We start from the raw sequence: 19,417 nt of genomic DNA, 5'->3' as shown, positions 1-19,417 counted from the left end.
CAGAAGGCTCCAGGGGACAGAGGGCTGGACGTGGCGGAGGGTGCCAACGTGAGGGTTTGTGTGCCCCACCTAGGCCAGGGACTGCAACAAGGATTTGGGCTCAGGGAAGCTGAGAGAATGGCTGGTTCAGCTTGGAGGAATACTGGGGGCAAGCAGGAGGGAGGCAGTCAGTCCACGGGTCTTGCCAGAGATGGAAGAGGCCTTGCAAAGCCCCAAATGAGCAGGAGCAGACAGGGCCCGAGGAGGGGTGGCCTCAGGACAGTGCAGCCTCCATGGACCTGGTTTGGAGTGAATCTGCAACAACCGAACAGGAGCGTTCTAAAGTGGGCGTGCTGGGAAGGGCAGCAGGGAGTTGTTCTGTCTGTCCCAGCTGACTCGGGAGCGAGGTGGGTCACCATGCCACCACATACTTGCTTTGTAACAGTTGGAGTCCTTCCTGCAACACAGGTGGCTTTGGAAACAGCAGGGATAACACAAGGGCTGGTCCTCACAGGCACCTTTGAGGAACTGGAGAGGCCCAGGCCCAGTGCAATGAAACCTTACTGCCACGGTCCTGCTCTGTTCACCCTGGGATGTAAATTGACCATTTGTCCCATGTGTCCATGCTGTATATGTAGCCCTCCTGCTGGTCACTCAGAAGTTAGCTCAGGTGTCAGATCAGCTGTGTTGGTATCACAGTGCTTTGTGTTCCATTATTTTACTCAGTGTAGTAAAGTGTGTTATTGTGTTGTATATTACTTATTCTTGTTAATCTTTTGCTATGCCTAATTTATACATTAAACTCTATCCAGAGTATGTATGTATAGGAAAAAAAGCATAGCAGATACAGGATCGAGTACTATCTGCAGTTATAGGTACCCACTGGGGATCTTGGGATGCGTTCCCTGTGGCTAAGGGATCTCCCATGTTGTTCGACACACCTTCATGGCTTGCCTACCTTGGAGACCATGGCATGCGTTCAGCCTAATGAAGCAGCCCGTAGGCTCTCGTGACTGGTGGGGCATGTATGTGTGAGGAGGCACACAGTAATGAACTACAGTGATAGCCCTTCCTTGACACAGCTGAACTAGTCCACATGGAATGTTTTCTAGAAATTATTTGCTAGGGATGGAACCTCTGTTCCCAGAGATAGCTGGACTAAACCTATCAGGCAGTTTCCCATAGTTGGTCCTGACATAGGTACCTGCCTGAGACTAGTGCTGAAGTCTGCCTCTCGGGATGACACAAGCTCAGAGACTGCCCACGTGGTCGGCCCGGGCACCATAGATCTTCACACAAGCTCAGTCCTCTTCAGGGTGTCCTGCAGCTTTCCTTGACTTCAGTAAAGTCTGCAGTAAAATCTGGAGCCCAACCAGCATGGCCTAGAGCAGGCTCCTTCAAGGGGATGAGTCTGAGCCATAGTTCTCAACATGGGGCCCCTGGGCTGAGGGTCTAAGCAGATGCACCTTCAGAATAGGATCACCCTATACATCTAATTAAGAGCAGAATGCAAAAGTGAGTGAATTTGGCAGTCATCTTTGAATTTTGTGAGGCTGCAGAATCATCTAGAGCATAGCCCAGGTGTTGGTGCCTGTAGTTAAAGGCTGAGGTGTTGTGCAATTCATTATTTCTCATGCTAGTGGTGCAGTATTAACAGAACTGTAATTCCCTGTAATTTGTTAGTGGGCTGCTGCTGTGTGTTCCACTGTGAACACATGCACGTGTGTGCTTGGCTGCTTTGTGGTTTCCTGCAGAGGTGGGGTTGGTTAGGTCCTGCTACAAAGGAGCCTGGTACGTGCAGGTATTCTGAAGAGCCTGAGCTGGCAGGCTCTCCACATGACAATTCAGTTGTCTCTCTGTATATACACGTGCATGTGTCTATGTGCATGTGTGTGCTCATGTGCACATCAGTGATTGTGCATGTGCCATAAGTGCTTGCTTCCCTGGAGCCATGAGCCCTTCATTTGCAGATGCAGACACCTCCTAGTACTCCTGCCTGCCCCTGGTATCCTCCCTTGGGGCAACAAGGTGTTTTCTGTCCCTCTTGTCACTTTACCTGAAAATGCTACGTTCTTTGCTATGTTCCCTTAGGATCTGGCTCGATAATGTGATAATGAATGATTATATTTAATGAGACACCCCTCTCAAGTCATATCAGTGCATTTTAATAGGAGCTTTCTGGAAAATACCTTAACCCTAAATTTCCCAGTAGAACATTATTAGTTCAGCTAGTTGTTCTCTTTAAGACGATGATGATAATGATGATGATGATGGAGGAGGAGAACAACAGGAAGAAGAGGAAGAAAAACATTGGTCAAATAAGTTTAGGAAGTGGTGTATGTGAAAACTTCCCTTTGGGAATTAGCAAGATCTATCACATTGTAAAGGGTCTAAAATGACCTGCAATAAAAATCAAGGTTTTATCTAGCATTTTGTACACCCTCCAGGTCTCTCATCATAGGACAACTGTTGATAGATTATAAGTGCCCTGAGAAAGGCTGCTTTCAGCACAGGAAGTTGCTAAGCTGGGCATTTGTAGGCCTATGGTGGGCCAATGGACTATACACCATTGCCTTTTGTAATTAAAAAATTATTTTGATAAAATATATAGCATAAAAGTTACCATTTTAATCTTTTTCAAGTATTACAGTTCAGTGGTGTCGAGAACATTGACATTGCTGTGTAGCCATCCCCATCTCCAGAACTTTGTCCATCTTGCAAAACTGAAACTGTAGCCGTGAAACATAATTCTCTATTCCCTCCTCCCAAAGACCCTGTCATCCACCATTGCCTCTCTCTGAACTTGACTACTATCAGAACCTCACATTAGGTAAATCATAGTATTTGGCTTATTTTTTTTGGCACAGTGTTCTCAAGGTTGAACCAGGTTATAGCAGGTGTCAGTGTTTCCTTTTCTTCAAGGACTGATGACATTCCATGGTGTGGGTAAACCATGCTTTTCTCATCCATTTATCCATCACTAGACGCTGGCTTGTTTCCTCCTTTTTTCTATGGTGTGTGTTGCTGCATTGGATAATGGTGGACAGTAGTGGCCCTTGGTCACCTGTCTGGCAACCTCAGGCTGGTGGCACTCTGCTCTGTCAGGCAGGAGACTGGTGATACCGTGCTGCCTTTGTTTTAGTGAAAATCAGAGTAATTTTATTACTTCTCATCAAGGAGTATTTTTATTTATGGAAATCATATATTTCCCATCAGATAATATCTTGCCCTAAAAGCTGACAGCTAGGCCTTCCATGATGGGTGATTCCAAATATTTGCTACATGGAAGTCATGAGAAAACTCTCCTGTCAGGGGAGGAACAGCCTGTAAGAGGGGTCCCTGGGGGATGTGGTTGGGTCCTTGCCCTCCCTGCCCAGCTCCTCTCTGCCAAACTGGGGTGATGTTGCTCCACAGCCCAGGCTCCCTTTTAGTAAAGGATTCATTCAGGAGGGGAAGTGGCTTTGTGCAGCAAAGTAGGCAGAGTTGGGGTGGCCTTGTAGCCTGGGAGCCTTACTGAAAACCATCTTTTTAAAGATCACCTAACTGCTAGGGAGGCCGTGTCCTTGAAGATGATTTACTCTTTCTAACTGTGCTTCATTTTTCTCTCTTAGCTTATGTTCCTGAGGAAGAATTGAAGGCAGCAGAAATAGATGAGGAGCATGTGGAGGATGGTGGGCTGTCTTTGGACGTTCAGGAGAGTGAGTTTGTATGCGATGAAGAGACGGAGATCAAAGAGGCACAGAGCTACCAGAACTCCCCTGTCAGCACTGCAACCAACCAGGATGCTGGCTATGGCTCACCCTTCAGTGAGAACAGTGATCAGCTAGCCCATTTCAAAAGCTCTTCCTCCAGAGATGAGAAAGAGGAGCCACAGTGTCCAGACAGCATCTCCTACCCTCAGGACAGCTTGGCACAAATCAAAGCCGTGTATGCGAACTTGTTCTCAGAGTCCTGCTGGTCTAGCTTAGCTCTGGATTTGAAGAAGTCCAGTTCGACCACCAGCAACAATGATGCTGGCCAGAAGGAGTGCTCCACCCCCACCCCCACCCCCTCCACCACTACTGCCGGTACCACCAGTACCACGGCAAGCACAGCCAGCACCAGCTGCAGCACCAGCACCAACCACAGCAGCACCACCAGTAACAGCAGCAGCTCTGGGTATGACTGGCACCAGGCTGCCTTGGCCAAGACGCTGCAGCAGACGTCATCCTATGGGCTGCTCCCTGAGCCCAGCCTGTTTAGCACCGTGCAGCTCTATCGGCAGAACAACAAACTGTATGGCTCTGTGTTCACTGGCGCTAGTAAATTTCGGTGCAAAGACTGTAGTGCTGCCTATGACACGCTGGTGGAACTGACAGTGCACATGAATGAGACGGGCCATTATCGTGATGACAACAGGGACAAGGACTCTGAGAAGACCAAGCGGTGGTCTAAGCCCAGGAAGCGCTCCCTGATGGAGATGGAGGGGAAAGAAGATGCACAGAAGGTGCTGAAGTGCATGTACTGTGGACACTCCTTTGAGTCCTTGCAAGACCTCAGCGTCCACATGATCAAAACAAAGCATTACCAGAAAGTGCCTCTGAAGGAGCCAGTGCCAGCCATCACTAAACTGGTCCCTTCTACCAAAAAGCGAGCACTTCAGGATCTGGCATCCCCTTGCTCTCCAGAGCCAGCAGGCATGGCCACAGAGGTTGCCCTAAGTGAGTCAGCCAAGGACCAGAAAACTGCAAACCCGTACGTCACACCGAATAACCGCTATGGCTACCAGAATGGTGCTAGTTACACGTGGCAGTTTGAGGCCCGCAAAGCGCAGATCCTCAAGTGCATGGAGTGCGGCAGCTCCCATGATACTCTGCAGCAGCTCACAGCCCACATGATGGTCACTGGCCACTTCTTGAAGGTGACAACCTCAGCTTCCAAGAAAGGAAAGCAACTGGTTCTGGACCCTGTGGTGGAAGAAAAGATCCAGTCCATACCCCTCCCCCCGACCACCCACACCCGGTTGCCAGCATCCAGCATCAAGAAACAGCCAGACTCTCCGGCTGGCTCCATGGCCTCTGAAGAAAAGAAAGAGCCCGAGAAGGAGAAGGCACCAGTGGTGGTGGTGGGTGATGTGGACAAGAAGATCAAGGAGGAGAGCGACGACACCGCTGAGAAGTTTGAGCCCACTGCTCTCTACCAGTACTTGCGTGAGGAGGACCTGGATGACAGCCCCAAGGGGGGCATGGACATTCTGAAGTCCCTGGAGAACACCGTGTCCACAGCCATCAGCAAAGCGCAGAATGGTGCGCCCTCTTGGGGGGGCTACCCCAGCATCCACGCAGCCTACCAGCTGCCAGGCACCGTGAAGCCGCTGCAGGCGGCCGTGCAGAGTGTACAGGTGCAGCCGTCCTATGCCAGCAGCATGAAGTCGCTGTCCACCACAGAGCACAATGCCCTCTTACACTCCCCGGGGAGCCTTACACCCCCACCGCACAAGAGCAACGTGTCTGCCATGGAGGAGCTGGTTGAGAAGGTCACAGGCAAGGTCATTGTCAAGAAGGAGGAGAGGTCTGCAGAGAAAGAGAAGAGCTCTCCCACCAAGGCTGCATCCCCTGTGGCAAAGGAGAATAAAGATTTTCCTAAGTCAGAGGAAATAGGTGGCAAGCAGCAGAAGAAGGGGCCGGAAGCTGAGACGGGGAAGGCCAAAAAGGAGAGCCCAGTGGATGCTCACACCCCAAACGGCACAGAGGCTCTCAAAGCCAGGGTCACCAATGGCTGTAACAACTTGGGGATCATCACGGACCACTCGCCAGAACCCTCCTTCATCAGCCCGCTGAGCGCTTTGCAGTCCATCATGAATACCCACCTGGGTAAGGTGTCGAAGCCTGTGAGCCCCTCTATGGACCCATTGGCAATGCTGTACAAAATCAGCAACAGCATGCTGGACAAGCCCGTTTACCCCACCACGCCAGTGAAGCAAGCTGATGCCATTGACCGCTACTACTACGAAAACAGTGACCAGCCCATCGATCTGACCAAGTCCAAGAACAAACCCCTGGTCTCTGGTGTGGCTGACTCTGTGTCGTCGCCTCTGCGGGAGAGTGCCCTCATGGATATCTCTGACATGGTGAAGAACCTCACGGGGCGCCTGACCCCCAAGTCCTCCACTCCCTCCACGGTGTCTGAGAAGTCCGATGCAGACGGAAGCAGCTTTGAGGAGGCACTGGATGAGCTGTCACCCGTCCACAAGAGGAAAGGGCGCCAGTCCAACTGGAACCCGCAGCACCTGCTCATCCTGCAGGCCCAGTTTGCCTCAAGTTTGCGGGAGACAGCAGAGGGCAAGTACATCATGTCGGACCTGGGTCCTCAGGAGCGTGTGCATATCTCCAAGTTCACAGGCCTCTCCATGACCACCATCAGCCACTGGCTGGCCAATGTGAAATACCAGCTTCGAAGGACAGGGGGAACAAAATTCCTCAAGAACCTCGACACAGGGCATCCTGTTTTCTTTTGCAACGATTGTGCCTCTCAATTCAGAACTGCTTCCACATACATCACCCATCTGGAGACGCACTTGGGCTTCAGCCTGAAGGACCTCTCCAAGCTGCCACTCAGTCAGATTCAAGAGCAGCAGAACGTCTCCAAAGTCCTTGTGAACAAGACTTTGGGCCCACTGGGGGCTGCCGAGGAAGACTTGGGCTCCACATTCCAGTGCAAGCTCTGCAACCGGACTTTTGCAAGCAAGCACGCAGTCAAACTGCACCTTAGTAAGACGCACGGCAAGTCGCCGGAGGACCACCTGATCTATGTGACTGAGTTGGAGAAACAATAGCGTCCAGGTATGCAAGTGATAGCCGGACATTGCACTAACGTCGTTGTTGTACTGCACTAGGCCTGGCCTGAGCCGCTGAAATCAGTCTTTCCTTTGTTGCTGGACTGCCTATCTGGACCTTGTTTTTTCTTACACATATTTTGTAGTTATATTTATATGCTCTTTGTCTGACCTGTGCATGTTATTTTTCTTTTTTCCGTGAGTCAAAGTCTGACCTTTATTTTCAACATCTGTTCTTGATGTTAAGCTATCTTTTGTAGGAAATAGTGGGGCACACTACTCAGAGACATTATTTAGCAGTAAAGAAAGACACAAATAGCAATGATAAAAAGATATCCTAAAATTATGAAGTTGCCATGCTAATAAAGGTCATAGAACCTGGTAGTGTCAACTTTAACCCTTTGAGGACTATAATCACATCTCTGTGCCTTTCACTCAAAAAGAAAAAAAAAAACGAAAGAAAAAAAGCTTAAAGGCATTTCATTCAGATCAAAAGCTGTGTCAGACACAAAACTTATTTAATAATTAAAATGAGCTTTTATATGCAGGACTGGTTTGTGAGGAAAACATGCATGTAGCTGTTGGAAGACAGAAAGCTGTCTAGGACTCACGGGGTTAGCAAGCCACAACTTTACATGTTCAAAATTTAAAAACAAAACAAACAACAACAACAGCAACAACAACAAGAAGTACCCCAGTCACCACTATGCCCAAACCCTCTGGATGCTGAAAAATGCCACTTTTGGCAAAAAAGTATGCAAGTTATTATTTAAAAATGTGTAAAAATGCTATTTCTTTTTTTCCTGTAAAATACTGCAGTTTATAGTTATTTACAAATGTAAGCTTTGGTATAAGCTGATCTTTCTATAGTGTGCTGCATTGGTAAATGAAAAACAAAAAACAAAAAGGGGCAAATGTTGGAGTCCTTACCTTGTAAATTGCCAGAATCGGCTTAAAAACTCCTGTATGTTACATATTGTATCATTTTAACCTCTTCAACTTTCTTTGTACCTTCTGGCTGTATGCTTTCTCTTTTAACTTTTTATATTGTCATTTTATATTAAATTTCTGTGTATATAATGTAAAACCACAATTTTTGAATAAAATTTAGTTCCTGCAGCTTGATTTAAATAGAGAAATTTTACTGGCACCTGCATCTTCCCAGATGCATGTACTCAGAGGAACTATCAGACAAACTAAATAAATAAAAACAGAGCAAGCAATGCACTATTAATTATACATTTTGATGTTCTGTCATTAATATTGTACAGTACATTTTGGTTCACACAATTAAATCCACTGTTTTCTCAAATGTAAAATAAACCCACACGCAGTTCTTGATTTACATGGATTGTCATGTCGTCATTATTTTGCCTTTGAGATGTTATTTCAGCAACAAGAGGCATTGCTTTTGCAATCAACCAACAAAAATTCTATTCAGAATCATCATTTTATGATTTGTGTGCTGACATGCTTCATTCAGATGATAAGTATTGCATTTTTAAAAGTGATAATTAATCTTTTTACCTCCAGTGGGTTCCAAGGATTGCCGAGTGTAGTCATTGTGTGATGGCTGCTTGGTACCTAAATGGGCTCCAATCCTTCCTCCAAAGAACCCTTTTGCATTGTTTAGAAATATTTGTAATTAACCTTTGTGTACATCTGGGGCCTTGATGATGAGTGTAGAGGGGAGGTCTTGCTCCAGCAGCACAGACCCCAGGGATCTTGGAATTTGTTCTGTGTTGCTGCAGAGAGAGAAAAAACCTCATTTCTGAGTGGGTTTTTTTTTTTTTTTGGTACCGGGGATTGAACTCAGGTCCTTGCACTTGCGCAGCAGGCGGCGAAACCACTGAGCTAAATCCCCGGCCCTTTTTTTTTTAAATGTACAGTTAAAAAACAAAAACTGGCTGCTCTTTCAACCAGTGTTTGAGGTGAATCTTACTTTTGCAGATTGCTAGGGAGCACCGAGAGCTCTCCTGAACCCTTGTCCTGTCGGGGTGGTAACCTGACCCTGAGGTAGCACTTAATGCCAGTGGGACATTCTACTTTTTTACCTTTGGCTTAAATTTTCATCACTTTGTATCCTGAGAAAGGTTAGCACTTACATAGCTCTATTCTGGAGTAGCTAAACAATTGTGATATTTTAATTATTTTCTGGACATCACCCATAACAGTGAGGATCATCCTGTTACCATTAATGACTGAGGAGGAGCCTCAGGTCCAGGTGGGTCACGTTGTACAGGTTTCCACGCTAATGCGGCAGAGTGCCAGGGAGGTTCGCTAAATTGTTCTGACTTTTTCCATTGGTAAATAGCTGTGTCCTTTAGGAGCTTCAGCCATTTAGACATTTCAGTTCAATTACTGGGTGATTATGTAGTTTGGGCTCAAGGGGTGACAGGAATAAAAATTAGGCCGATGGAGGTAGCATGGAGTCTTTGCATAATCGTCCTTGGAAGTTATATTTATCTTTCTTCAGACCCACAAATACTTCATCCTTACAGTAAAAGAGTTGTGAACCAGTAAGTGGAGTGGCACGATGGGCTTGCTGGGGACAATCCCAGTGTCAACGCTGCTTACAGTCTGAGTTCTGATCATTTCAGGACAATTATAGAATGTGGGATTTCCTTTCTTAATTGTTTTTTCTTTGTAATTCCTCAACCTTGCTGTAGTCATTGATCTATTTCCCCAGTCAATAGGTAGGGAAGGTTTTCTTAATACCACCAAGGATGATGATCCCAGACCATACTACTGAGTCTTACTATGTGCTGGGAGCTGTTTTGCATGCTGTACACACACGAACTCAGTCCTTCCTCACAGCTCACTGCACTGGGTTCCATGTCCTTGATCCCCTCTGCAGGTGAAGAGTCCCAGCACAGCAGGGTTGAAGACTTGCCTGCCACATAGCCCATGATGAACAGAACCGGGACTTTGAGCCCAAGAAGCTCATATTACATCATCCAAGGACAGGCCCCAGGAGAGGATCTCTGATTTCACCCCCAGCGCAAGGCCATGGAAGTTTCTATGGGGTGAGGAGCTAGAGCCCACCCCTGGGAGATGGGGCAGAATTAGGCTTGGGCCAGGGGACAATGGTGTGAACAGCTTGGGCAAGTAGACCTGCATCAACTGCAGCCCATAGTGGGTCACAGACTGCCACTGCTCCATCTTCTGCTGGGTCTGAAAAATGAGCTGAAATGATGTTTGTTGTGAGTTTGTTAACAACATCAATTGCATATAGGTATATTTAGTACAGAGCTTAACTTGTGTTAGAAATAAACAGATTGAATAATCCAGGAAGAAAACGTGCTCACAATTTGAAGATTTACTTGTTTCTGCTTCGTCTATTTATGCTGGAATAAACATACTGTCCTTTTTTGTGTCCCAGCAAACGGGCCCCTCCTGTGGTATGAGGTTCTCTCTGTCCACTGAGCCCTCTCTTGGCTCCAGGCAACGGATCCGATCTACCTCCTGTAGCATAAGGACAAATTAGCCCCGGAAGGCTGGAGAGAGCCCCAGGGTATGGGAAGGAGGTTGGAGAAAAGGCAAGTAACTAACTTCCCAGGGCAGCATTTTTTTTTGTCATCGCGCATGTGGAAAAATAACTTTCACACTATATTTACAGTTTGAGCCTTGGGTTTAATAACTAACTGAAAAGTTTTTTCCTTCAAATGTTGGATTTTAAAAGTTGGAGATGTTCTCCAGCATGCACACTGGGTAGGGATGTTGTGGTTTAGTTGCTATTTGAACAGAGATAAAGTCAATGAAGCTCTGATAGATAAGAGTTTATGTAAGAGAAACACTGTTACTGTACACAAAAAAGGAGTGATTAGAAAGTTTTAAGATTTATGTCTCTGTAATTCTATAATTGATAATCTTTTTTTTCCTTAAAATCTTTTATTGGTACAGTTTAGGTATACAACACAATTACACTTCTCATTGGGAATTGTACCTGTACATAATGCATCTTGGTTCTTATTTTTTCCCCGTTCCCAGCCCTCCCTTCACCCCCTCCACCCTTCCCTATTTACAAAGACTTTGTTTCAATTTTTTCCTTTTCTCATAATTTTTCCTTTCCCTTCTTCCTTTCCCCTTCCCCTCCCACTTCCCCTACCCCTTTTCACCTTTTCTTCCTATTTCAAATTATCATATAATTGATAGTCTTTAGAAAGCCATTAACAAAGCATACCTAAACTACTTTGGAATTTTTGGAAACTTGTATGTACAAAGGCTTCTGCTTTTTACCAAGGTATATTTTCATTTACTTTATTATAATTCCTCTGAAGATGGTAGATACTACTGAAAGCTAATTATTTAAAAGATGCCTTAGTAAAAATCTCTTTTGGAGAGAATATATACTTTTTATGTAACTTTTATTCTTGGGATAAAATGATACATAGTTTCATTGCAGGAAACTTGGAAAAAAACCCATAAGGAAATAAAAATTAACTATTGCTTTTATCTAGAAAAAATCAATATCAATATTTTAGTTGTAAAATATTTTCCATTTTTCCTACAAAATAGCGATCACGCTCAACATTGTTTTGAATCTTGCTTTTATCTATTTATTTATTTTTGTATGTGTGATCCTGGGGATTGAACCCAGGGCCTTTGCACTGAACTACTTCCCCTTTTTAATTTATTTCGAGACAAGATCTTGTCAAGTAGAGAAGTCTCCAGGCTGGGCTCAGACTTGCAGTCCTTCTACCTCAGCCTGCCAGACTGCTAGGATTATGTATGTCTTGTACCTTGCTTTTCACACCTGCAGTATGTAATGTATATTTTCTGATTCATCAAGTACCAAGAATTAAATACCAGAAATTTTTAATCTTATTGAGAATTTACTATAATTTATTTAATATAGTCTCAAAATTTAAAAAGCAATACTTGCATTCCTTTCAGATTGTCACTATTATAAATATGAGTACAAAGAACTTTCCATTCAATATTTCTGTGAATATTTCTGAGTATTTTCTACACTTGATCTTAGCCAAAAGGCCGAGAAGCGATAATTTCTGAGTGTTTTCTTAAAACAAACAGTTTCTGCATCATATTATGATGATATATGTGATCAAATTGCCCCTAGAAAATTTGCATCAGCTCACAATTATCTCCCTGAGGTTGACCATTCCTACACTGTTTTGCTTTGTGAATACAGGAGGTTTGATTATTTAAAAATTCTGGGGGTCTTTTTCACTAGTTGGACAATGTAATCTTGATGTTTTGATTTATAGTATTTTCAGTGTTTATTTTCCATTTATGTTATTTCAAGAAAAGATTGCTTAAATATAGGATTTTTGGATACTCCATAAGTTATGATTTTACCTAGACTTGGGTGAACAAGACAAACTTTATAGATGACCCTACAGCAAGGATGGAAAGGATTTCCCTAAGACCCTGTGGTTTGCCTAGGGTCAATGACAAACGCTGGCACGGCTGTGGTGAAAAAAGAACCCTCCTTCACTGTTGGTGAAAGATTTCTCAAAGAACTGAAATTCGAAATTCCGTATGAGCCAGCTATCCCTCTTATAGATATCTTCCCCAAAGGCTTAAGACATGATACTACGGCAATACTTGCATGTGAATGTTTATAGCGACATAATTTGTAATAGCTAAATCCTGGAAGCAGCTTGTATACTTATCAACAAACAACTGGATAAAGAAAATGTCATATCTATATATAATGGAATACTACTTGGTTATGAAAAATGACAAATTTGAGACATTTGTAGAAAAATGGATGTGTTTGGAAAATACAATGTTGAGTGAAATAAACTAGGCACACAAGCTTAAATACCATTTGGTATCTCACTTGAGTGAGGCAAAGCACAAAGAGAATAATAAAGGGTGGATAAAAGGGAACAAGAGGGTGGATCTTTTGCAATAGGGCAGTGGTCCAAGGGAACAAGAGCTGGGGGTGAGGAGGAGGGGAAGGGGAACTAAGTAGAATAAAGATATACCATGTACAAGACCCTAATCACCTCAATGATTATAAACATTATATGCCATAACACGGGTTAAAATTAATAATGTCAACAAGAATGAAAGTTGGGATAGGGGAATTAGAGGAGGGAGGGAAGGGGAAGGGAATTAGAAAAAAAAGAAACAAACTGTATTATGTACATGTACCCACTCCCCAAGATGATTGTAAATTGCATGTACTGCAAACAACCCTAAAAAAAAAAGAATGGAAATGTGACTTTTTTAATGCTGTTTTCCCATTGTAATCCATGATAATGCATCTCATCAAAACCCTCTCAGTGACTTGAAGTCAATAATGTACTTGTCTACAGTCTAAAAATTGTCTGACTTCCTAATAGAAATATTTTAAAATTTGTGATTTTTGTTAGCAACTTACAGTTACTATTGATTAATAAAACAAAAAATAATCTCAGAATAAAGGAGACCCCTCCGTAAGATGCGATTGGCTACCTAAGGTCAACTCCATAAAATAAAAACACTTGTGTCATCTTTAGAAGACAGGAGAGAGGACACTTCAGAAATCTTTCGGAAATAGCTCCCACAGGTGAGTTGTTCCAAAGCTCATGGTCACATGCACTGCTGAGGACCTAATGTCTGTGACTCAGGTGTCAGATGAACACACGAAGAGGCCAATGGCCCAAGGTGAGGGTGTCAGGGAGGGCATTACCTTGGTTACCATCAGGAGGCTCTTAAGCATCATGGCATTGCTTATCTTCTATAGAGCAAAAAGTGTTTTCGCTAACATCTATTTAGAAGTTGACCATAACTGGTCAGTCTACAGCTTGAGCTGACTGATGGAAAGGATGATGTGTTACAGGTATTTTACTTGGAACAGACAGTAGAATCAATGGACCCACACATTTGATCATATTTTGTTATAATATTCGAGACATGGTACACATCATATTTAAATAGAAATTATAAAAGTAGTTTTCTGGTTGGAGAGAATGCATCACTTAAAGATCAATTTGAAAGGGGGTCTTTCTAAAAGATTCTAAATGAAGCTGAAATTCTAGGTATATTTTCTTTGAAAGCTTTCTTGAGCAAAAAGTGGATTAGTGGGAAGGGACTAGGGACAATTACATTGGGAACCTCAGTTCCTAAAATATACAAATAACAAGGAAAATCCCATTCTGGTAGCTGGAGCCATTCACCAAATTCTTCCTACCAACTCCTACCAAGATGGATCTCCTAGGGGTTTTTACAAAGCTCTAATCAGTCCCAGGATTAAAATATTTTTCTCCTTTCCCAAAATTTTTCTCCTTTTAATACATTTTTATGCATTTTTAGAGTGATTTTTCCAGTTTTCACTGAAAGGAAGCAAGAATATCCTTTTTTTTTTTCATAAAACAACAAAATGTATGAGTGTGTAATGTGTGCTATATAATAATAACTGAGGAAGGTGACAATTTTTGAATCCTTTATGACCTGTACAGTTTAAAATGATATATTGTCGTATTTCTAAGCAATAGCTTTCTGATAAATATCTCACGCCATGATACTCAATTTATATCAATTAGCTATTGATCAATTATTATGTTTGCCAATTTCAGTCTTCCTTTGACTCTTTTAGCTTCATGAAAGTTATGGAAGGCAAATATTCGTTAACTTTGAGATAGTAGTCCCCTAAATACTTGGATTTCATTTATAATACATCTATGTATAACAGTAAAATCTAATTTCCACTTTCAAAGCAATTGATTTTCCTGTCTTTGTTCTTTTAAAACCATGAAATGTACAAAAAATTAACTTGGCATGTAGATGGTGCTCTTATTTGATGGGACCAAGGGCTTTTGTATCACTAAGTGACATGACAAACAACCACATCTCAAATTTGGACTCTGGACATAGTGGTTGGAACACATTCCATTTCCCACCACTCATTTATCAGTTGGTAGAAACCAGTGGCATTGGAATCTAGAGTAATCTACAAGCAGAAATCAGATGAAATGGAGTTTGTTCAAGCTTCAGATACTATGAAAAATGTTTTAAAAATGTTTAAAACTGCATTTGAAATGGCAGTTCTTTGCAGTGTGATAGTTTTCTTAAATAGAACGTGAATATTCATTTTAAGTTCTGGTGAGATAGTTGGAACCTGGCACTATGTAACATCTTATTTGTTGTCATGGAAGCATTGTACTATCCTCCTAACAAATTCCTTTCAACAAAACAATGAAGGCTGGCAGAGAGATGTAGCAAGTTCCCATCACTCTCAGCGGCTCGGGAAAATGATAGATTTATGAAAAAAGAGTCACAAAGTTACTATTTCTAGATGACCTCTCACTTAAAATTTGATACAGTAAAAGTATCCTACCTTTTTTCAAGGCCCTTGGAATTTGAGTTCCTTATTACATGCTTTCAGTGGCTAACTTTTAAAGAGTGGAATCCCAGCTCAGGATGGAAAGTCTGATGTTTCAGTAGTGGTTTGGATGCCACTCCCTCAACCAGCAGTTTCCATGCTAGAAGAACAACCTAATTGGATTGTTTTGACATGAATAAACACATTAACCTTTTTTTTTTTTTTAAGTGAACCTGGCAGTGCTCTTGCTCAGTATAATTCTGGCAGGTAGCACCCTGGCTGCATTCATTTTCTCCATCATGAGATACCATAGTGTCTCTTTGCATGAGCATATTTGGTTTTTGATGCTTCAGAGACAAAAATAAACACTTATCCTGGAGCAATAATATGTAGCCTTATTGAAAAGCCTATCTAAAGTTCTTTCGATTAGGGAAATGCTTCTGCATCCTAGAGGAACCAGAGGGAGGGAGCTTGGGGCACACATGCGTCATCAGGTAAGGGGCTATGCAGTCCATCTCTCATTGTGTCCACATGGTCAAACCTGGCTGCTGTCTTTGGGTCTCAGTGGGAAGAACAGTAGGAAGCCTGCCTCAGGGGAGGGGAGGAACAGGCCCTGTAGAAATCAGACAGGCAGGAGAACCCTGTTCTGCGGAAGTGAGTTTATGGTTTCCATTGTGAGTTTTTTTTATAAGATAATGACCATTCTGCCACCTGTATTGGGGAGAAGTGAAGAACAGATACATGTACATTAAGGATAGAAATAGAGACAGAGAGACTACAAAGAGGTAAGCCACTGCTTTAGCGAAGCAGCTGGTGAAGTGCAGCAAGCATAAGCACTTGTACTGTGGTTCGGCTCACCCAAGGTTATGCATGGTGGGTGGCCATGATCAAAGTTATGCATGGTGGGTGGGCGCAACCAATATATGCATGGCTGGTGGGCATAATTAGGTTTTGCATCATGAGTGGACGTGAAGTTGGAAGCAGAAAAGAAGCAGGCATAGGATGACTGGTTGAGGGAGACTCAGTGATAAGGACTGCAGATGGTTTGGAAATTTCACTTGGCAAGGAAAACATCACAAAAAGGGAATTGGAATGTGGCCTTTCTAGGGTTAAAGATCCTTAAGCTTTAGAGAGAATGTATAAAAGAAAATTTCTTTCTGAAATAATTTATGGAAATGCTGTGCTCCCTTTGAAGGCTCCATGTCACTGTGTGGCACTACGCAATGTTCTCTTTCTTCACCTGTCAGGCAAAGACCACCTCGAAGAGTCTCACTGCTGATTACTAGTTAATTGTCATTAATAAGTGACAACTGACATTATGGGGGCTTAATGCAGAGAGAACAGAAAAGAGCCGCAGATATTCTAATGAGCTGACTCCTACGTGCCCTCTATTGTTGTCGAAATGAGGAGCTGTCGTCATTGTTCAGGAGATGGGCTTCAATTGCTCTGGAAAATATTCTCTTTTAATTTCTTTATGCATAGATAATTTCTGGTACTTGGTATTTCTCTCTCCCACACCCCTCTACTTGGAGCACACACACATACATGCATGCACATACACATGCTCTTTTTCACTCTCTCCTTTGAGCATGCTGAAATCTTCCTACTTGCAAAGAACTAGAAAGAAAGCAGTATACTCTAAAAAGAATATGCAGCAGATAGAAAAGAAAGGTCGCTTAATATCACAGTTTAGTTGACTTGGATTGGAACAAGGTAGAGCCATCTGGGGTTGAGAAATAAAAGGTGGAAGATGAGAAGGGAGGAATGAGTTAACAAGAGACCCACCAGTCCTAATGAGAAAGCTCAAAGTGATGATCAGGAACATGTGAACACATGTCACTGCCAGTCTACCCAGAGAAACATTCTTCTTCCCAGCCCTTCAGGACACACAACACTGACAACAAAACCTCCACAGAACCTTCCAGAAGAGAAGCCAGAAACAAGGGGAAAGGATTCAAGAAGCATTACATTTTGGGCTCTATCAGTTGTTTTGTATGCAGTAAACTTTACCGCAAGACAATTTTTGGTCAAAATTTTAATTACCAAGACAGCTTGACCACAGATTCTGAGTTCTTTCTCGCAGTTTGTATATATTTTATGTGTGCACACATCAACACCATACTTAATTCTGATTTTAGAGTAGAAAATAAAATTTAAAATATACAGCAGTGTTTTCCCTTTACACATCTCTCTTTCCCTCTGCCCAGCAGTTACAATTTGGGTCACAAATATCCCCCCAAAGGCTTATGTGTTTGAAGGTCAGATTAGATCATAAGGCTGCTATACTTACTAGTGGATTAACCCATTGATGAATTCATAGCTGAACGCGCTGGTAAGAGGTGGGGCCTGGTTGTAGGAGGTAGGTCATTGGGGATATGACCTGGAAGGTCTACCCTAACACCTTGTTCTCACTCTTGTTCTTTTCCTGTTCTCTTTGTTTCCTGACTGCCATGATGTGAACAGCTTTCCTCCACCATGATCTGCCATGATGTTTCTGCCTTGGAGTGAGCCGACCATGGACTGAAGCCTCTGAAACCATGCACCAAAATAAACTCTTCCTCCTTTAAGTTGCTGTATCAGGTATTTGGTCACAGTGGTGAAAAGCTGACCAACATACCAGTCTCTGATAACCAGAGACTGTTTTGTTTTCTATTTTTAAAAGTTTGACTTTTTTAGGTTCTACCTACAAGTGAGATCACATGGCATTTGTCTCTATGCCTGGTTTTCTTGACATAGCATAATGTCCTCTGAGTTCATACATGTTGTCACAAATGACAAGATTTTCTCTTTTTCAAAGGCTTCCTAGTGTTCCATTTTCTGTATATACTACATTTTAAAAAATAGGTGATGGATATATTAGCCTTATTTAGTCATTCTACAAGGTACACATATAAGGAAATATCACATTATACCCCATAAATATATACAAGTACAGCGGTACCTTGGTCCATGAACTTAATTTGTTCTACAATTTTTGGAAAGATGGCTAGATTTGTGTTTGTGTGGGAAAGATGCCAGTGACAATACTTGTCACCCAATGCAGAGATTGCCAACAGAAACAAAATTCTGCCAAACCAAATTGTTTGCAAACATTAGTGTTCATGAACTGAGGTACCATTGTATTATTTACCATTAAAAAAGAAAATGAAACTTAAAAAGGAAAAAAATCATACAGCAAAATAACTTCTGTGCCTCCTGGAGCCACCTAAGCACTTTCTCCATGTGTATGTGTGAGGAGAGGGCAGGTGTCAGGGCATGTATTGCACTTAACATCAGCTCTAATTCCAAACAGGACTATGGCAGAGGATTCCAGGAGAAAGCTCAGGCTGACGCCAACAGGAACAAGATGTGTTGTTTTTCAAGTGCCAACACCTCCTAACAACAATTTTTCGTGCTATCAGATCATTTCACACCGTGCCATTCCACCTTCTCTCAAGTCTTATCACAAAATGCAGTTTCAAGCTGGATATTTGATGGCTGCACTGAGAAAGAGAAAAATCCTCTCTTGCTCTTTCACATTCTGCTGTGCAGTCCTTTGTGGGTGTGATGGTGAATCCTCTCTCCTTGTTTCTTTCTGTTCAGTGGTAGGTTTGGAAGAGCAGCAGCACTTGGAATTTGAGTGAGCAGCAGTGTCTAGCTTCCTACTTTTTCAGAAGTATCCAGTGACCTCCAGATGATCCTGACAGGATGGGAAGAGATGGCAAAAGATGGCCATCCTTCCTTCAGACCAGGTGTAGGCAGCCGAATTGCATTGTTGCCACATGTGTTCTTCTTCAAAAGTGCTTAAGTCCTGCACAAGTGTGCTAACACTGAATCCCAAAGACAGCACCATGCACTCGTGTGGTTGAGTAATGACAAGTGATTTAAGTCCTTAGCTTTACATTGAGGTCTGGTTAGTTTTATTTGTAAATGCTAGAGATTGGTTCCAGCTTGGCATTAAGTGGAACTGTGATCAGCATAATACCAATAATTTCATCTAAGCTTTGCACAAAAACGTGGAAAAGGACAAGTTGAGCTTGTACCAGGCATTAGATAGCCATCCCTGAACGGACACTCATTGATCACTGATCAGCACTGATTGTGTCAATGTGGAGAGAATATGGTATCCAGATGCTGAAGATTGAAGTGTTTCCTGGGACTCAATCTCTTTAGGAATCAAAATTCCAGATATGTACTATATAGCTCACCCTGTGCTCAATATGCGGAAGAGGCCTGTAAACTGTAGATAATTTTATTGCTATTAGACTAATTTGATCAATTACAAATATACTTTTATTAGACAACTCTTCTTTCTTGTTTGTTCACAAAAATATGGTAGGCTTTTTCAAGTGCTTTTAAAAAATTGGTAA

At 42.7% G+C, this 19,417-nt stretch overlaps 1 protein-coding gene and 1 pseudogene across 9 annotated transcripts in view; one reads left to right on the top strand and one right to left on the bottom strand.

The window, feature by feature from the left end:
• Nucleotides 1-8,138, top strand: part of Tshz1 (teashirt zinc finger homeobox 1) — a 74,792-nt gene extending 66,654 nt beyond the window's left edge. For all 9 annotated transcript variants that reach the window (XM_004861941.4, XM_087191133.1, XM_087191116.1 and 6 more), the window contains one exon: nucleotides 3,591-8,138. In XM_004861941.4, coding sequence (XP_004861998.1) covers nucleotides 3,591-6,793 — 3,203 coding nt within the window. In that variant the 3' untranslated portion in view covers nucleotides 6,794-8,138. The remainder of the gene's footprint in view (nucleotides 1-3,590) is intronic.
• Nucleotides 8,139-11,655: 3,517 nt separating this feature from the next.
• On the bottom strand, nucleotides 11,656-11,797 carry LOC147830015 (U2 spliceosomal RNA; annotated as a pseudogene).
• Nucleotides 11,798-19,417: the final 7,620 nt, after the last annotated feature.

Source organism: Heterocephalus glaber, unplaced genomic scaffold (assembly GCF_053883595.1).
Source record: "Heterocephalus glaber isolate CG9 unplaced genomic scaffold, H.glaber_assembly_v1.0 deba00000331, whole genome shotgun sequence".
NCBI lineage: Eukaryota > Metazoa > Chordata > Mammalia > Rodentia > Bathyergidae > Heterocephalus > Heterocephalus glaber.
Note: the sequence above shows the minus strand (reverse complement) of the source record. Positions and strands in the feature narration are given on the sequence as shown.